We start from the raw sequence: 21,192 nt of genomic DNA on the forward strand, positions 1-21,192 counted from the left end.
AACCGATCCCTTCTTCTAGTCAAGTTGTGCCACAAACTTCTCTTCTCCCCAATCCTATTCAATACCTCCTCATTAGTTACGTGATCTACCCACCTTATCTTCAGCATTCTTCTGTAGCACCACATTTCGAAAGCTTCTATTCTCTTCTTGTCCAAACTGGTTATCGTCCATGTTTCACTTCCATACATGGCTACACTCCATACAAATACTGTCAGAAACGACTTCCTGACACTTAAATCTATACTCGATGTTAACAAATTTCTCTTCTTCAGAAACGATTTCCTTGCCATTGCCAGTCTACATTTTATATCCTCTCTACTTCGACCATCATCAGTTATTTTGCTCCCTAAATAGCAAAACTCCTTTACTACTTTAAGTGTCTCATTTCTTAATCTAATCCCATCAGCATCACCCGATTTAATTTGACTACATTCCATTATCCTCGTTTTGCTTTTGTTGATGTTCATCTTATATACTCCTTTCAAGACACTGTCCATTCCGTTCAACTGCTCTTCCAAGTCCTTTGCTGTCTCTGACAGAATTACAATGTCATCGGCGAACCTCAAAGTTTTTACTTCTTCTCCATGAATTTTAATACCTACTCCGAATTTTTGTTTTGTTTCCTTTATTGCTTGCTCAATATACAGATTGAATAACATCGGGGAGAGGATACAACCCTGTCTCACTCCTTTCCCAACCACTGCTTTCCTTTCATGCCCCTCGACTCTTATAACTGCCATCTGGTTTCTGTACAACTGTGATATTACTGTCTTCGTATATATAGTTAAAGGCTACCCAGCCATTGATCTTCGTCTGTTCGAATGCGCACAGGTTGCCCAAACTCTTACGGGAATCACCAAAGCGTGCGCGAGTAATGAGTGAGTGGGCAAATGTCTATAAGGTACAATACATATGTAGAATTGTGGACAGTTGGGAATGTGAGTCTCACGGGAGGCGCGCTATTCATCTGTGTCCTCGGTGGCTCAGATGGATAGAGCGTCTGCCATGTAAGCAGGAGATCCCGGGTTCGAGTCCCGGTCGGGGCACACATTTTCAGCTGTCCACATCGAGGTATATCAACAACACCTGTCGGCAGCTGATGTTGTCAGTTAGTCATAATTTATTCCAGGGAAAAGCTGCACGGTCATTAACAGTAACTGTTCTTTCGAGAACAAGTTACTGTCTTCGTATAAATGTAACCATGGTTCTAGTTTCTTAGGTGGTGAGGCATGGCACGGCAACTGCATTTCCACTGTGATATTACATTTGCCATGCATGCAGAGTTGGCTATTTGTCTACCCCAACTGTTGACCTCGGCTGTCTTCCCTGCATTGCTTCTTGATCTTCTGTTGTAACATCCTGTAGTGCAGCAGATGGGGGTTGAATGATAAAGTAACATGCTACCCAAGAGTATCAAAAGCTCCCATCAGTATTAAATACCCATGCTGGTGCTATGAGCACAACTCTGTGCAGCCAGGCAGTCTCACAGTATTCAGTGATTGCAGTTAGGATAGAATTATAATACATCCTTTTTGTTTGCGTTGGTAGTTTATAACTGTAACTGGCTAGGCCAATAATTTTGTTCATCATGCTCATTTCTTCAATATGTGCACTCGTAATTTTGTCACTTGTCGAGGAAGACACCTAGGTATCTGTTGATGGACTTTCTCGTTGTGGACCTGTTGCTTAATTTCGTGATTGGGTCTCTTGAAAGGTTTCTTTTTAACAACATGAATGTGATCTTTTCAAGTGCAACAGACATTTTAACATCTTGGCACTGCTGAGGTAATTGTTGAAAGACTACATTACATTCATTCAGGTTGCTTCCCTTCACAAGTATCATCAGGTCATCAGCATATGCCACTACTACGACTGCTTCATTATTCTGTAGCTTTCCTAACACCTGATCAAGTACCAGATACCAGAATACAGAGTCACTTATGGATTCCTATGGACTACCTTCTGAAATTTCTTTTGTAGTGGTCTCTCCTGGGCATGACAGATGCTTCTCTCTTTTGACAATAGTTCTTAAAACATTTGTATGATGCATGTGGGCAGTTCAGGTTCTTCAGGAGATCAAAAAGTGCTGGAATGATTGAATGCCCCAGCGATGTCCACCATTGTGGATACAACAAATTTATGCAGAGCATTTTTGTACATTTTAGTACCTTACTTACAGCATGTTCTGTTAACTTTCCACTTTTGAATCCATACTGTAGCAAGTTCCTTCCATGAAGAAGTTTTTCTCTTGTAGTCTACCAAATAACAGTTTCTCCAGACTTTCTACAAGATGTCGAGATGGCAAATCAGTGTGTTAGACTTTGGAGCTAAAAGAGCCTTATCTTCACTCTTTTCAAGATAATGAAATTTGCTTACTTTCACATGTATGGCATTCTTTCCTGCAATAAATAGACATCGTATAGTTGGCACAAATGTAAACTTATGTGCATATTAAGGACATGTAGAGCTTCAGCAAGGATGCCATCAAGATTTATTCCTTTTCAGTTTAATGATTCTTTCCTCACCTCCCCATCTGAAAAAGGACAAACTATCCCATCTACACATAATGGTTCCCTACTTTTGTTCTGTTATTCTCTGTGCTCATCAACTTTGCCCTCTGCAGTGTTGTCTCGAAAAATTGTGTCCATCAGTAATTGTACAGATTGCTGGCCATTTTCTGTCATGCTGCCATCAGTTTATTTTATCGTTTGGCAGACGATTTTATATGGCTTACCCCATGGATCAAGGTGTAGGTTCTGTGCAAGAAATCAATTCCAGCGCTCTATTTTTGCCTGCTGCAGGCTGTCTTTAAACTGCTGCTTAAGGTATCTGTATCTGTCAGTAGGTAGGTTCTTTGATCCCATTTGGATACAATCTGCAGCACTACAGATTATTCCTTTTGGGTGTTTAATTCTTATGATATGTCCAAGTGCTGTTGACAGGCTTGAAGGTTGTTCCAGTCTGTAAGGCAAAGTGCATCTTTGCATTCTTCATAGATTTGTTGTGGGTGTATGGCCATTTTTCTCTCAGTTAAAGTTGTACGTTACTGTCTATTGCACCTCAATACTTGTGTTATGAACTCTTGATTCTGTTGACGCAGAAATTTAGGGTTTCTCAGCATCTCTTCTTTTGAACTCGATATTTATCGTTGTGGGTGGTTCTGTTCCTTTACCAGTATTTGGTTGCGATTGAGCTTTGCAATATTTTTCATCTTTACTAGTTGTGCTCAATGTCTCATTGTACTGAATTTTGGTGCCTTCATTTGTTGGAGTGTTATTGTGCCCTTTATCAATGTACAACACACATTTCTAGGTTGGTAAGTGCTATACCAGCTCCAGTTGTTTTTATGGCTCAGTTCTGAATGATTCTCCTCTGTCTGAGTAGCTGCATCTTTATTATAATCTTTGTTTTTAATTTTCTGCCAGAAAATTCATGCTTTCTCTGTATCTTGCTTTCTCCTGGACAGATATTTACGCCTCCTGTGTATTCGGCAAATTATCTTTTCATCCTGTAATACTCTGTCATCAAGTACTATTAGTCTCTTGTCGATAATCGATGCATAGGATAAGTTTGTCTAAGGACACCTGATATGTTGTGCAGTCATTACAGTTTGTATTATGCAATCTTCCTCTTCTCTATCACAGTACCTATACACATTGGGCTTTGTTTGCTCTTTCCACAGTCTACTTTCTTGTGGCTATCTTCCCCACAGTGAGCACAAGTGATTTCTTTGACACATGATTGTAATCCTGACACTTAATTAGGTGGGGTACTACTACTAGGTAGTCTTTCACAGGTATAGCTTCGAAGCGTACGTTCTGCCTGCTGAGAAGGGTTTTCCGTATGCTAGGTTCCATCTCCACTCATTTCCTCTGTCTTAGCTACCTTCTTAGATCCAGAAACTTTCTGTCAAATGACCTTAATGATTTCCTCACAAGAATTTTGCCTGTACTGTGCACCTTTGTTAGACCTTGCTCACACTCCATATTGTTGGCCATGGAGAACAGTGTCTGTACAGTCACTCACCTCTGCAAGGCACATGCCAGCCATGTCACACCACCAGCGCTGAGTGCCAACAGCAATGGCAGTCCACACTGGCACAATGAAACCGTTGATGCCGCAGAGTCCACCCAGCTGTTGCTGGTGCCGCGCCACACCACTTTCGTAGTCTGAGCTACTGGCTGCTTTCACAGCCACGTGGCCTTGTTGAGCAGATGCTTTCAGTTTTAACTTTACAAGTCCACACTATTGCCTACATCTGGTCAATCACATTCAAGTAGCTCTCACCGTAGAAGAATACCCGTTAACTCACTCTTAGCACTGACAGTTGTATTGCAGTGTCACTTAACCTTCCAAGTATAATATTTTCTCAGAGCTGATGTTACTCTGTGGCCAGCATGGCCACCATCTTGACACTGTCTTGACAAGACAGTTGAAACCAGGACTGAACAGTTTTGTGAGAATTGACTGAAGTAAACATTTCACTATAAAGTAAATAATGACTGATACCTCAGAAAATAACATCTCAAACATGAATAAAAGAAAAGTAATCTCATTAACTCTACTAATTTATCAGTCAAGTATTATGCTGAATCCTTCAGTCTTTACTTGTATCTCTAGTTAATTCAGATTTTTTGCTGTTGCATGCATGATAAAATTAAAAAAGAAGAGAAAATGATGTTCTAACAATTGTTTGTAAAATATTAATCTGAATCAAAGACAATTGTGGTGTGGGATGAACTGTAGAAAAAAATTACATTTTTAAAGTGTCCCTGATTATCTGTTGGATTCTGTCAGGTGATCTTTAATGGTTATTTTATCTCGTATTGTTCTTTCTCTTTCAGGAACTGGAACTGTTGGCTAAATCCCATGGTTTGCCAATAACAGATACTACTTGGCAACCTGCATCCACACAGTCTGTAATTGCAACTTACATTAAAAACAATCCATCAACAGAGCCCCTTCGAAAGGTAAACTGACCATAACATTAATATTGTGAGAAAGAAATGGATTTAATTCTTTTCTTTATACAATTTTACTAAAATGACACACTTTTATTTTGTGTTACAGGTTTCTGTTGCACTACTTATTTATGTACGTACTTACTCATAGTGATACAAGATATGTGACAAGCTCGGTTTGGTGTTTTGCCATTATCAAGGGTACCTGTGAAGGTGGTGCAGTAGGTACAGTATTGCTTCTTACGTCTATATTAGTCTGTGTGTACATATGACACATTATGCTTACATCTTAGCTGGTGTGAAGGGGTCCGTATTGCATCTTGGAACATAAATGTTGGTTGTCTTTCTGTTATGTTATGATCATATTATTTATACATATTTTTATATGCATTATCCTGGTAAAATTATTTTTGACAGTGCCGGCTCCAATGATGCTGTATGTTTATAATGAAATATTTATTTCACAGAAAGTCAGTGATCATGTTTAATTTTTTAGAGATAGAGTTTTGTGGTTTTTACATAAATGATAAATGTGCTGTTGTTTTGTGTTTATCATGATAATTTACCTTTTTCCTTTATAATTTCAACAAAAATTTCAAGGTATCTTTTATGTTTAAAAACTATTTGTTCATTAAGGATGTCTTCTGGGTATTTTCTGTATGAGTGTAAATTTCCATTTCCTGCTAAATGTTCATTGTATGTCCTTTAGGTACTTCGTGTACAATTCCTTAGGACCTTTTTTCAAATAAAATGAGGATTGATTGCTTGCGCAGTTTGATGTATGTTCTTCCAAATTCTGAAGTTCCTACTTGTTTCCTACTTGTTTGTCTGATATAAAATTTATTGCAATCATCACAATTCAGGCCTCTATGAACTTTCTTGTAATGATTTGAGTAAGTTTTATATCAGACAAATGGGTAGGAATTTTAGACGTAGATTTAAAGAATCAACAGAAACTGCTAAAGCAACCAATCCACATTTTACTTGCATTTAAAAAGCCAAAAACATAAGGCATAAAATATTGAAAATGCCCAAAAAATCCTACAAATAGTACCCAAAGGACAAACAACAACCATTTTGGAGAAAATTTACTCTCATACAGAAAAATACGTAGAAGACATCCTTAAGGAGCAAAAATATTTTACACATAAAAATATCTTCAAAATTTTATTGACATAATAAAAGAAGGGGGGGGGGGGGAATTATCATAAACAACAGAACATTTGTCATTTGCATAAAAAGCATAAAAATTTTATCTGTGAAAAATTAAACTTAATCACTAATCTGCAAAATAGAAATTCCATTGTAAACATGTAGCATTGCTGGAGCCAGGACTGTCAAAAAAAGAGCTGTCGAAAATAAGTTTACCAGGACCATGCAAATAAAAGTATCTGTAAATAACATTGTCATAACTAAAAGACAACTGACATTTATGCTCCAGGATGCACTATGGAGCACATCATATCAGCTAAGATGTAAGCACAATGTGCCACACGTAGATATAGACTAACATAGACATAAGTAACAATATTGCACCTATTGTACTATCTTCACATGTACCCTTGATGATGGCAAAACACTGAAATGAGTTTGTGTGAGTTTTATCACTATGAGTAAATAAATAAATAGTGCAACAGAAACATGCACCAAAAAATAAAAATATGTTGTCTTCGACGTCATGCATGCTGCGGGCCCACTAGAAAATAAATTTTAGTGAAGTTAAGTCGGGTTATTGAGCTCAAATTTAATGGAATGGTGCTTATGAGCTATTTCTGGTGACTAAAGACATTTTGATGATTATATTTCTGTATTGAGTGAAATAGGAACAGGCTGTTTCTATCCATCTCAGTGCAAAAACAGTTTAGCATTTAATACCATCGCATGATTCAAGATCTCAGTAGGCTACTGTGCATTTCAATGCACTAAAGACATCATCACTGTTTTCAGATTGGATAAGCAACATTTCCTAGTTCACCACTATTTCAGGGAGGTAATTGGTCCAAATATTAAGTGTAATAGAAACTCATAGGAACTCTTTCTAAGTTTTCCTGTTCCTGTTCCAATCATGCACACCGAGTGAGGTGGCGCAGTGGTTAGACACTGGACTCGCATTCGGGAGGACGACGGTTCAATCCTGTGTCCGGCCATCCTGATTTAGGTTTTCCGTGCTTTTCCTAAATCACTCCAGGCAAATGCCGGTTTGGTTCCTCTGAAAGGGCACAGCCGACTTCCTTCCCCATCTTTCCGTAATCCGATGAGACCGATGACCTCGCTGTCTGGTCTCGTTCCCCAAAACAACCCAACCCCCAATCATGCACAAGGAATATGGCCATGGAGAGAGAGAGAGAGAGAGAGAGAGAGAGAGAGAGAGAGAGAGAGAGAGAATAGGGGGACGGGAATTGCTGTAGCAAGCTGCTAGAGGAACAAAAACAGGCTATTGAGAAAGTGTAGATGGGCTGTGCCATATTGTTTTGGCTCCTCTAATGGTGTGTTACCATAGTATGGCATGAGGGTTTCAGTGTGTACCAGGACTAATGACATCTACCCCCCCCCCCCTTTTTTTAAGGTGACAAATCAAACTCTGTCTACACCTCTGAATAGAGCACTAGGGTGAGAGTGTCATACAGTATGCATTTTACCATCATTCCTTGAGGGAGTGTGCACATTGTGTAGGCACAGAGTTGGCAAAATTTACAGTATCAACTATTACATTACAGAAATTCCCTTAATTAATTTAATATTTTAAAAGTATTCAAACAAAATGAAATGAGGCAGTTATTTGAACTATATGAAATACAAAATAACTTGGAAAGGACTGATTACTAGTCACCATATAGCAGAGGTGCTGACTCGCAAGAGATAGATGCAAGAAAAAGACTGTCAAACAAGTAAGCTTGGGCCAAAAAGGCCTTCATCGGAAATCAACAACATATGCACACACACACACACTCACACATACACATACACATACACAACTCACACACAGAGTCTGGCTGCTGAGGCCTGAGTCTGGCCTCAGCAGCCAGAGACTGTCATGTGTGTGTGTGTGTGTGTGTGTGTGTGTGTGTGTATGTAATTCTGATCTATCATTTTCATAATATTGTAATTATTCCATCCTGGATTTTCCATTGTTTGAAAAACAAAACAGTGTCTTAAGAAGATTTGGTTACTCATCAGCTGTTTTACAATAAAAGCTTTGGACTGTAAAACATTTCTACAATGAAAGAGACGTGTTCTTGTATGTTTCCAGCGCTCTTGTATGTGGTTGGTGTGGCCTCCTGTCCAAAGACAGATTTGGTACAGCTCTCTACAATAGTCTATTCTTGCAAGTGTCTTCATCTGGTGGAGTTTTTGCGTCCCTCCACATTTTTAGCCCCCCCCCTCCCCCCATACACACAGTGAAAACAAGTAAGATATTAGCAATTTATCATCAGGTAGCACTCATATTACTGGACACAGTGCTAACTCACAACCACACATCTAGGTTGATGATAGGCCTCGTATGTCACCAGACAACTGGACAGAGCTGATGAAAGATATGCATACTTGTCTTAGTAAACATTTCAGCTCTGCAGCTCATCATGTATATTAAAGGAAGCTTCTGTTGAGAACTCTCATTTTGTTTGTTAAGGAGATTACCTGGTTTATTTCTTTTCGCAATTTTAATCCACTGTCTGTATATGTTCTACAAGAAGAGAATCACTATTGCCTTTAGAACAACAGATAATATAAAAATTCAGATCTGTTGTATTTTCTGTGTATAACAGAAATGTTTGAGAAAAATGTAATCTATAAAATATCATGCTAGAACTGCGATGAAAATTATTTCTGCTAGACATGCAGATTGTCTGACACCAGATTTGAAGAGCATTCTTATCCCAAGAGAACTGCACAGGGCCTAAATACAGAAAAGGAAGGACATAATATTTGGGCTAGTAACAAACATCTTAAATTTCAGCATGCTGTGAATAAGAGTAAGTAACTGGATGTCGTTGAAAAGTTTGAAATTTAAATTGAGAAACGAGAGGAACTGGATAAGTTCCTTAATGAAAAAACCAGTTCTTCACAGATGCTTACTTTTAATGCACAGTGTGTAACTAAATTCCCTTGTAGTGGGGACCAAGATGGTTAAGTGTATCAAACAAACTCATGTCCATGATTGTAAAATTTGTCATTGTTTTAGAAAGAGAATATGGTTCACCAGGTGACAAAAACAAATGTCATATGAATCTATGTCTGTTGCTAGTTAAATGACAGAAGAGGCATCAGTGGAGGAGACATGACATGTGTACAGAGTGCCAAAGAAGGGAGAGTAGCAGCAGACCACAGTGTCTGAGGTTATACAAATGCACATCACAATGGCAGATGGACATGTTCATGACAGTGTGGTTGCCAGTGGAAGTGTGTGCTGTTGTCTGGTATGAATGAGCATGTGGGACTAGTGTGTCCATCATCGATGAACACCTACGGACTGCCTGTGTACAGTGAAGAGGTCATGTCTTGGCAGATGGTTGATTGGTGGTGCTGCATGTTCAGAGAAGGAAGGCAGTGTGTGGAGGATGAAGGTCGAAGTGGGTGTCCTTCACCATCCATGAATGAAAGCAATATTGCTAGAGTTGCTGAGACAATTCCGTGCATTGCATGGCACCACTGAGTTTTATCAGAGTGGTTTCTCCAAACTGATTGCACACTACAACAAATGTCTCAAAGTCGGTGGTGACTGTTGAAAAACAGTGCAAAGTGTATAGTTCATGATGCCATAAAGTTTCCATATGAAAAACAATGACAAAACTTACTTTTGGAACGTCCGTCATATGAACACCATTCACTGATCACCTGATGTCCCATGTAGGTACCAGCGGGCCTCGGAGACGGATACATTCATCACCAGCAGGGCCAACTGTGCAGCTCCCAGGCAGCACCACACACTGGAGTTTGAAGAGACTACTCCACACAGTGGAAGAGGACGTAACGACACGTACCACATGTGTAGCAGGTAGACTGAATGTGGATCACCAAACTGTCTGGCATGTTCTGCATGAGCAGGAGCTACGCCCATACCACCACCAGAAGGTACTGGCATTGCAGCCACAGGATTTTGCGTCATGAGCCCACTTCTGCAGGTGGTTCTTGCACCTTTGTGTGGATGAGCCTGACTTCCCCCAGCAGATCCTTTTCACAGAAGAATCAAGTTAACCAGGTGTTATCAAGTATCACAACATTCCTGTGTAGGCTGACAAAAACTTGCATGCTGTGCACTCCCACAGATTTCACGAATGATATTGTTTCAGCTTTTGGGCAGAGTTCCTAAATGGATGTGTGATTGGGCCATACCTTCTTCCACCACATCTCACAGGTGCTGCATACTTGTGATTCCTTGACAGCATACTCCATGGGTTCTTGGAAGGTGTACTACTGTGTGTGTGCATCAAAACATGTGGTTTCAGCATGGTGGTGCACCACGTCATTTTTCACATGCGGTCTGACCAGTGATTTAGGCAGCAGTGTACGGGTCATGGTGGCCCGATTGCTTGGTGTGCATGTTCTCCTAATAAGAACCCACTAGACTGCTACCAGTTGAGTCACATGAAATACTTGATTTACAAGACCCCATGGCCTCTGAGGAAACCCTACTGGCACTGGTTATGGCTGAGGCAGATTCTGGAGGATCAGGGATCGATGACAGTGTGTACTGGAACATGGTACAGATGTATCATATCTGTGTTGATGGCAGTGGTCAACACATCGAGCCTTACTTGTTGGTGGACCCAGACAACAAGCAGCAGAAGTCATAGAACAACAGGTTTTGTGTGGTATTTTGGATGTAGTGGGAAAATGGTATGTTTCTGGACATGAGTTCTTATGCTAAAGTTAACCGTCTCGATCCCCACTACAACTCCTCTAAGTCTGTTAAAGGGAGTTAGTTACATCTGCTGAACAGAAATATCTGCTGTGGTCTGTATGTTCCTAATTTGGGTACTCTGTCTGGTAATGTCTGAGCCCAGTGCTCCCCCCCCCTCCCCCAAGTGTGTGACTGTCACGTATCATGCCGTGTCAAGAATATGAGTGCTGTCTGGTCGTCAAGTGCTAAATTATCTTCATCTTTTCCCTTATACATTTATACTGTAGATTCTATCTCACATCTTGTAAAATACTGTACAGTATAAAGCTTTTACTGTAAAACATTTGTAATCTTTTCCATACGACATTGTTTTGTATTTTATAATGTTCAAATAACAGCTCTATTTCATTTTGTTTAAAAATTTTAAAATACGTAAGAAACTGTAAAAATAAAAGAAATTTTTTTAATGTAATAGGGTTAATACTATACATTTTGCCATCTCTGCACCTAGATGAATATGCACTCACAAGGAATGAGGGTAAAATGCACACTATATAATGCCTTCACTTTTGAGCTGTATTCAGTATGAGTAAGAATTGTGAGATATTGTGATCACCATTTGCTGCTTTCATTTGACAGGTGCAAAAACTAACTTTTTGATAATGCATTCCTCTACACATATAATTGACAGATTATAATGTACTTGATTTTTCTTTCTCTTTGTTTCTCTTTTAGTTGTGTGATGGCCAGTGTAGGTGAAAACCGATCAAAATTTTTATAAAGGGTTTTGAAATTGTGTCAAATGAAAGTAACTGATTTGTTAAATTACCTTGAGTAACAAGTTATATGCTCCTGCCCAAAACTGCATCAAAAGTTGAGTATGTGGATGAAAATAAAATAAATATTTGATACTTTGTGACTTGTCACCTAAAATAATGGACAGATTCATAGCCAAAGTGGGAAGCAAACTGTTTAAATTCACCTAAGATGTGACATAGATATGATGCAAAAATACAAAATACTGACCAGTCTTCTCACTAGAGGAGGAAACAATGCATAAAAGGAAATTGCCCTGTCTAGAGACATTTTGCCTCTGTGGTTGGAAGGAGCTACATAATGACCAGGTAGTAAGTTTCACTGACTGCAGCTTATTTTTCTTCACTTCCAACTACTACTTCTCCCAGAGATGCACAATACTGTCCATATACAGTGAGGTTGTGACATGCAGAAAGACTTTTATTTGGAATTGTAGGAATTCATACAGGCTTCTGTGGCTGCCGGTACCCAGCAGAGTAACACTTCCTTCTCTAGATGTTGTAAGCTAATGAAGGTGTTGTGATGGACTGAACTGTTTCTACAACTATGTCTAGACTTTGCAAGTCACTGTATTGTGTGTGATGAAGGGAACTTTGTGTACTACTATCAAGTCACTGTATTGTGTGTGATGAAGGGAACTTTGTGTACTACTATAATTTCCCCCCATTCCTGGTAAATTCATGGAATGGGATCTTGAACTTACCTAATTTTTATGTCATGATCATTTTGTGAAATGTTTGTGGGAAAAAGTAATACACTGCCTGATAACAATAGCGAAGCACCAAAAAGACACGGTCAGATGTCAATGTTAACATCGTATGTATACACATCGTCAGCAGGTGTGTACGTGTGTGGAGTTGCAATTGTCTGTGATGGCTAGAAGGGCCTCCAGAGTTCATTTGTGTCCTTCATGTATAGTGTTGTTACCAGGCCTGGTATGCTATATAAGGGGCACGAACAGTATCAGATGTTGAGAAATCACTGTGAAGAATACAGAGATGTGGCAAACTCGTGAGAGACAGCATTATTATCACCTGATGGAGTTTGAAAGGGTCTCCATTCGGTCAGCTGGTTGACTGTGCAGTATCCAGATATGTGGAACATTTGTATGTGACAGTGGCCCAATTTTCGTCTACTTGGGAATGCGGGAACGGAAATACTTGTCATCAAGGTTTTGGCCGACCACACCTGACTGCCAGAAGGGAGGCTCACTGTGTTGTACACAAAACCCATTATAACCCCTTTACATCTGTTCCTGCCTTCTGAGAACATGTAATAGACTCCCTGCAACATTCTGTGTCATATGCACCATTTGTTGGATACTAGCAAGCGCCAGACTAGGGAATTGCCATCCCATGCATAGACTGTCATTAACACAGCAATACAAATGACTGTGTTTGGGTCCGCAGCTCGTGGTCGTGCGGTAGCGTTCTCGCTTCCCGCGCCCGGACTCGGCAGTGTTGCTCCTGGCATCATGATGTGGAGAGCCATTGAGTAAGACTTCAGGTAAAGGCTGGTAATATTTAAGAGAACTGGGAGTTCAATGGTGCATCATGGGCGTACTGCATCCTCGTGTGTTACTTCTCACACGACAGTATCATGTTGACATTTTTTTCGACAGGACAGTGCTCACACAGTCATGACACATGTCTCTACTAACTGTCTGTGTGATGTTGAGGTACTTACACAGCCAGCAAGATCCCCAGATCTGTCCTCGATAGAATATATGTGGAAGCTGCTCAGACATAAAGTTCATCCCAGTAATTAGGATATCGAGGACCAGTTACAACGGTTGTGGGCCAGTTTGCCTCAGGAGAAGATAAAATGCCTTTATGATATCCTTCCCAACTGAATCAGTGTGTGCATCCACACCAGAGGTGGTGTAACATCATACTGATAAGTGGGCTCATAATGCCAAGTTCTTTGTAAATTTGACTCAATTTGTAATCATCAAAATAACATTACATAACCTCTCAGCCCGTGAAGTTTCACTCCGTTTCCCCCTCCTCTTCTGGGTGCTTCACTTTTTTTGTCAGGCAATAAATGTTGTTTAACTTCTTGGAACATACACTCTCATAATTTTACCAGTAAACTTCTCTATTATGCACAATGCCTCTCTTATAGCATCTACCACCAAAGTTGAATGAATATCTCTGTGATATTCTCAGATCTCCTGAAAGACTCTTGAGTACAATTTGTGGCTGCCACAGAAGTGTTTGAATAGACTCAAAAATAGTATAGTTTTTGTGATCCTGTTGGAAAAAAGCCTTAAAAGTGCTGTCTGTTGTTTAATGTTATTAATCACTAGATTATTGCTGTTCAGAACTTGTTAAATGTGACTCATTTTTTGCGGTTGCTGACTGTCCATTGGAGGTGGGTGTAAGTTCGGAAATAATCACACTATTTTTTAAAAATTCCTTGCATATTGTGGGTTGTTTGTTATATCTTAAAAATATTTGCAGTGGAACCATTTGAATCTATTTTAGGAAGTAGGAGAGAAGTAGTATGAATTGTAAGAAGAGCGGAAATGGTTTCAGTCAAAAGTTAACAACCGTCCTATGGGATGCAAAGTCTGCATTACTCATTTATTTTCTTCATGATAGAAGGGTGATGACAGCAGTAGAATTCTGCAAGTTGTTGTTGAATGTACAGCTGTCTATTGCAGTAAAAGATGCCGATAACCCCTTCATGACATTCTGCTTCTGCATGATAGTGTATTTGCTCCTAAAACAGCATCAGCCAGTAGTAGGGTCTATGAAATTGACTTTTAACATCTTCTGAACACCCTTCTTATAGTCCATATGAATTCTACATGCTTCACATCCTGAAGGAGGCTTTAAGTTGGGAAAACAGCAAAAATGTGATATTTGAGCTGTGAGTTTACAGTCAGCTGAGTGCCCCTCTTTATTTTTTGATGAAGTGATCAAGAAATTTGAAGAACAAAGCCTCATCTAGTTGGAAGTATGCTAAATTCTAAACGTTACATAATTCCCACATTTTTGTTCATGGAGGAATATTAAACAGTGATCTAAACAGCCACTCACAAAAATGTTAAGTTGGCATTTTAATACCTGCCTTGGAGTAGTCCTATTTTAATGCAGTGTTACCGTATTTACTCGAATCTAAGCTGCACTTTTTTTCTGCTTTTTGTAATCCAAAAAACCGCCTGCGGCTTAGAATCGAGTGCAAAGTAAACAGAAGCTCTGAAAAATGTTGGTAGGTGCCGCCACAACTAACTTCTGCCGTCGAATATATGTAGCTCTACACAAAAGAAAGAAAGAAAGGTGTAAGACGAGCTTTTTTCTCTGCCCCGGGTTTCCGTATTGTTCATCTTCGAATGTAGCAGCATTTCAATGTACTACGAAAATCCGACTGGCAAGACTGCTGGGATGTTGTCAATATTGCCAACTATACGTTCTGAATTTTTTCCTACCAGTGAGAAGAAATGGTTGCTAATAGAAACTTTTATGAATTGTGAATCACATGCAGTATTCACTTCACCATAAGAATAATACAAATATAAACATTTTCCCATGTATTCTTTCGTGTTTGCTGCTATCTCATTTAAATCCCGTCTGCCTAATAAATTACGAAACTAGAGTGAGACAACAGCAAACGCGGAAGAATATACATATCATGTCATGTTTATATTCGTATTATTCTTATGCCTAATAGTGATAGAGTCAGAAATGAAGCACGACAATTGACTAGATTTTTAAATCTAAGATGACTCTAAATTCTGTGCAGAATGTAATGTAGTAAAGAGGTGTCTGCAAAGATTTTCAAACGGAGAAAAATTTTCGCTACGCTCTCGTTTAGAACAGCAATCATACGCAGTCTATTATTTGGTTCTTCTTGATCATTATCAAAGAAAGCAGCAGTGTAAGTAACAACAAATAACAGTCTCTTGCCATTGTTTCGCTAATGAGACGATTCCTCTCTCTTTTTTAAAATTGTAAGCGGCGGTAGCGCGCACAAAAGCAAGCCATGCCGTGAGCGCCGTCAGGCCGTAAACACTCATGATCAGAATGCAACAAACAATGCACAACACAGTACAGTAATGCATTTTCAGCTAAGAGTGACATAAACACCTATAACAAAGAGAACGGCACATATCAGATCAAAGAAAAATAAGCAATCAATTCAAACCAGACGAAGCATGTGGAAAAGGAAGGGTACCCGTATAAATACAGACGGAGTGCCTGATGCATAGCAATGGATACCTGGTAAAGCTTAACTGCTAAGCTTACGACTCGAACCAAACTACTGTAGCTGTATCATCATTCATTCGACCTAAATTGTGTCTCACATTACAATGGACCAACTTTGTTTCGATTTGGAGGTGCGGCCTAAAACTTTTCTCTCCCCTTGAATTTCGAGTCTCAAATTTCAGGTGCGGCTTAGATTTGAGAAAATTTTTTTTCCTTGATTTCGAGTCTCATTTTTCAGGGGCGGCTTAGATTCGAGTGCGGCTTAGATTCGAGTAAATACGGTAAGCCACAGAATTTGTGTGTCACCCTTGACTAATCAAACTTACTGACAACAATGAACTTAGTCATCTCTCTTCATAGTAACAAAATAGAAGCAGTGCATGGAAAACTATATTTTGTGTTGGGAAGCTGTACTATGACTAACTGATTTAATGACAGCAAACCCATTATTTATTCTACAAAGTACCAGTTGTACCAGGCTAAGATTCAGAACTGAACATAAGCGAATGGAAATGTGGGGTGCTGTATGGAACAGCTGTCATTCTGTGATAATGTTGAGCTTCTACAGCATTATGTTTAGGATATACTGCCCTGATGTACCTCTGTATGAAAATAACTGCACGTAATCAGCTAAGGCTATTGTCGTACTTCAGATTGGGAATAAAACTGAGCAAGCTGTGTGAAGTGTCTGCTGTATTTAGTATAAAATAAAGAGTAATGATGTGATTTTCAGGTGGTTCTTCTGCTATAATATACCATTCACAACAATTAAAATAACAGCAATAAGCAGAAGCTGTTGTGGTGTAACAAGATTTAGAGCAAGTTCAGCTATTCAGATTTACTGTAGAGCTTGAAATGTGTATGGCTTCTTGTTCCACACTACACACAGCTGTTTCTCCCAGAGACAAATATGGTACTTCTAATTTTAGAGGCTGGGATCATAGTGTTAATTTACAATGCTCCAATGTTACCTGTTATCATAGTTATTGCTAAAAGTTGATTATTGTAACATAGAAATGGCCTGCTTTACTTGATAATCCTGTTTGTCGGCAGCTATATATTAATGACATTTATGGCAGCTCACATGAGGACATTGAAGAGTTTTGTTACAATTTCCAGCAACAAAATGTGTTTGTTAACCAATTTTGATAAAGTATATAATATGGGTATATTTTAGTGAACAAAAATGATAACTTAATCTATTTTGTCACCAATTTGATTCTTACATGTTTTGTTGTCTTCAGATTCCTGATGTACTTACTGAAGCTGCCACATTAAGTGCGTCACAGGTTGAAGATCTGATGGAGGATGACCACCCTGTTAATGGTGATCCAATGTTTTCATCTCCACAGATCCCAAGTCCTCTGGATCATCATGCTTTGGATGATGACTTTGACCACGACCCTAGTGAAAAATTTGTTGATGATGTTGACATGGTAGCATGAATGTGAATGGTTGCAATTGCAAATACAGCATATTTACGAATGATAGATACAGCATATTTACTCTTGCACTACAGTTGCACTACTATGAATGTTTACTGTAGCAGTTAAGATACATTATGGACTGAGTTTTATAGCCATCATATTGCTGTTACTGCATAAAAGGGGATCATGTGTGCATTCAGTTGAAGTGCTGTGAATTTTGAATGGGAAAGAAGGTTACTGGCTTGGAGAAGACATTCATATGCTTGCACACAAATGTGTACACAGACTGCTTGAAATTATTACTTTTTATGCAGCATGAAGATATAAGTTTTGTAAAATGTGCAACCTTAAATGTTTGTGCCTTGGCATAATTTGAATGACTGTGGTAATAGTCTGCATGCTACAAGCTTTTATTATTTTTGAACTGGGACTTACCTGTGCATAGTAATTATGTTTCATGGATAATCTGTCCCGAGAGATCGTATGGGCAGTGTAACTGAATTATAATGTTTCAAATGCTGTACTGTGACAGGTAACAGTAAACATAATTTTACTTGATTGTATCAACTTTCAAGTATTCCAAAAATTGGCTGTGATAGAAACGAGTTGTAATTAGTGTCAAATGTTAAAAGGCTGGGTACTTTTTGAAATGGTTTTGAAATAAACCAGTTTGGAAAGTTCTTATTTGTATCTTCTTTCACGTAACTGAATGTGGTTATGTAACCCCTTGGAAGGGGAGGGAAAAGGTGCCTTTAATATAAATGATATTTGTGACTTGATGATGCTACAATTGCAGATATCAGGCTATTGTCTGTGTAGTAATGCTGTTGTTCTGATAAATGTCAGTGCCTGGGAACAAGTTGTACAGGTGGAGCAGTCTTCAGGCTTTGTGGTTTGGGTACATAGACAGTAGAGAAATATTAGTGACATTGGCAGGAATAGTGTATGGCATTCGTATTCTGTTCCCATTTGACAGTTATGTGTTTCGATATTTCCTGCAAGTCTTTTCTTCCATGCCTTGTTAAGTGTGTATAACAACAACTCAGCGTTGCAACCAGTGGGTTGATCTGAGAGTGATAGAGCATCCATTCATCCACAAATTGTGTTCTGTAACTCACTACTTTTGATTCAGTATTGTGAGACAGGGAAATATTTGAACAAGTATTATTCCTTCACTGTTTTTGGTGTCAGATGTTCGTACAATATCTTCAGTTTTTTCTGTTGTTTTGGGCTGATATTTAGTACAGTTTTAATAAAAGTCTGAAGTGCCAAAATTTTGAGCCTACCATCTGTGACCTGAGAAACTACATTGCTTTGGGCCATGGAAGCCAGTCATTGTTTGCCTAGAAACAAAAAGTTGTCTCAGAGAATAGGGAATGTCCATTCCTGTAGGCACATGGTTAGAACTTTCTCATGATGATATGTGTCCAGATGTTACAAAGACAGGCTTTTATAAAGGTATTTTAATCCATACATTCTTTCTATTGAAAGTGAAAATGCCAATAATTGACAGTAGAGATTAACTTTGTCCGTCATATAAAAGTTCAGTGGCAAGGAAATACTCTTAAAATGTCTTCACCCACATTACAGTGAACTGTGGGAGAATTATTTTGCCCCATGTTTTATGTAGTATAGACAAAAGTCAAGACTGCACTTCATTAAATTCTCCCTTGAGGATTCACTATTTCCATGGAGTATCAACTTTTCAAAAGTAGATTAAACTAATGAAACATGTTGGACAATGCCTGAGAAAAGTGCTTTAAATGTTTTCTGTTTTATTTCCTGTCTCACTAGGCTTACATCTCTTGTGGGTGATGAGAAGGGAAAAATCTCTCATTTTAGTATCGCTGCACTGAAATTTCTGCCAGCAGTGCCTAAAGCAAATGTTGTCTAGATCTATATGTTAATATGCATTGTATAAACAACATAAAGAGGGGTTGTTATATATCAGTAATGTGTCTTTGTCCTGAACAATTTATATCATTTGTTACATGACATAACAGTGCATACAAAATGTAGAGAATTCAAACAAAATTTTTATTTTAAGAAAAATTTAATTTCTGACAGGAATCTCTGCATTAATTTTAATCAAATGGGCATCAGTTATGATTTTCAGAGGTACTTAGTTTTCTTTAACATGAATGATTTGCTACTTAGTCTAAAGATCTCTGTACAAAAAGTGTTATCATCATTTTACAGTGCATAACGCTGTAGAACTGAATACATTTATCTGCGGGAATAGTGGGGGGATTATTGAAAATCAGTATATGTTTTAATTTATTTTTACATCTGTTATCACCAAGCATATGGAAAGTCTCATACACACCTGTTGATAATATCATTTTCACATCTTTCTCTTCATATTTTACTATTTCATTTATGTACTTATGGATATGCACTTAAAATCACTGTGTTCATATATTGTGTTGGCTTTTGACAAATTGGAAAAGTTTGTGATTTATGTGTGTTGGTGGCGAAGGGGGAGGGGGGGGGGGAATGGTCTCTGCTGGAAAATTTTAATAGTGAATCTACAGTACACACAAACAACAGTGCATACTATTGTTTCCTTGTGCTCTTTTAAAGTGTGTTGCCCATATTGATACAACTAATGTAGAATTTTTTAAATATGAAATTTTGTGTGTTATTTTTAAAATTTTATGTTTATAAATTGGTTATAAGACCTACTGTCCTTATTATGAAAGATTGTAAACACTGCCACAGCCTGTAATAGCAGTCAGTCAGAATATCTTAATAATGAAGATGTTTGAAAATATTTTGTCTTCTTACTCGTTATACTTTTGTGTAATAATAATTATCATAATAACAATAAATGACTGTGTGTTTTGTATTGATGTGAAGGTGTTGTTTCAGCAGGTATTATTTGAAAATTTTCATCTATCTGATATTTTGCATAATACTTTCCTCTTGACAGAGAGTTGTACATTCCTTCATAAATCTCTTTGTTGAATTATATTTAGTAAAGAGCTTATGAACTGTTAAAATGATTATAGTATAAATATAACTGTTTTGAAAAAATGTCTTTATTCTCTTTCCTAAAGCTCCTCCAATAATGACTGTAGTTTTGTTTTAATCATTGAATATTTAGTTGGTAAAATTGGGATATGCCTGTACACTCAGTTTTACACACTTCTGCTGTTTTGTATCAGAAAACTGGTAAACTGAAACTGTCAGATCAGCTGTGCATAACCCAGGTATTGTTGCTGTACTTGATCAAAAACAGTGATACAGAACCAAAGTCAAGTTTGTTTACCATTGTGCTCTTTCTCTGAACAAACTGGGTTTGTTTCAAAGTTGAGAAACTTGCTTACTGCTAATAATAGTCATGAGATCACCTGATATTTTACATAGTTAATTTTTTTCTTTATTTTTTTGGGAGCATTGTGATTTGTGTGTACTAGAAATGTTGCACACCATCAACGGCTATTCAATAACAAACAGGTAATTGGATAAGTGAAGACAACGAGCCACTGTGTAAATGAGATGTTGGATACATTAACCAGAAGTTACACATTGTAGCTAGTCTTTAGAACTAGCATACTTCTTACTCGTGCATACATGGGCAAATGCACAATAGCATTCTTGAACTTATAAGTTAACTAGAGTTGGAGACGCAGAGTTGGGAAGCAGCAATTGTAGTGCTATCTAATGATGTGGTACACTGAGCAAGACGCTGGACTCATGTTTGAGAGGAAGAGAGTTTTAGTACCCACCCAGCCATCCTGATTTACATTTTCCATGTTTTCCTTAGTTCACTTGAGGCGAGTACAAACATGGCTTATGAACCTTCATCACAGCTGATTTCTTTTCCCCTGTTTATGTATTGCACTGAGCAATACACTTGGGTCATGAGCAAATGTGCCTACGACCATGCTTCGTTTCTGGCCTTCATATGGGCTGACAACTAGTTGGTCAAA

At 38.4% G+C, this 21,192-nt stretch overlaps 1 protein-coding gene across 2 annotated transcripts in view; it reads left to right on the plus strand.

Moving 5' to 3' along the window:
* LOC126248924 (microphthalmia-associated transcription factor) overlaps window positions 1-20,209 on the plus strand; it is a 385,226-nt gene extending 365,017 nt beyond the window's left edge. The window contains exons 8-9 of one of the 2 annotated variants that reach the window (XM_049950421.1): window positions 4,845-4,970; window positions 17,075-20,207. In XM_049950421.1, coding sequence (XP_049806378.1) covers window positions 4,845-4,970; window positions 17,075-17,275 — 327 coding nt within the window. In that variant the 3' untranslated portion in view covers window positions 17,276-20,207. Of the gene's footprint in view, window positions 1-4,844; window positions 4,971-17,074 lie in introns of both variants that reach the window. The other variant, XM_049950420.1, reaches the window with a different exon arrangement.
* Window positions 20,210-21,192: the final 983 nt, after the last annotated feature.

This window comes from Schistocerca nitens, chromosome 3 (genome assembly GCF_023898315.1).
Source record: "Schistocerca nitens isolate TAMUIC-IGC-003100 chromosome 3, iqSchNite1.1, whole genome shotgun sequence".
Classification (NCBI taxonomy): Eukaryota; Metazoa; Arthropoda; class Insecta; order Orthoptera; family Acrididae; genus Schistocerca; species Schistocerca nitens.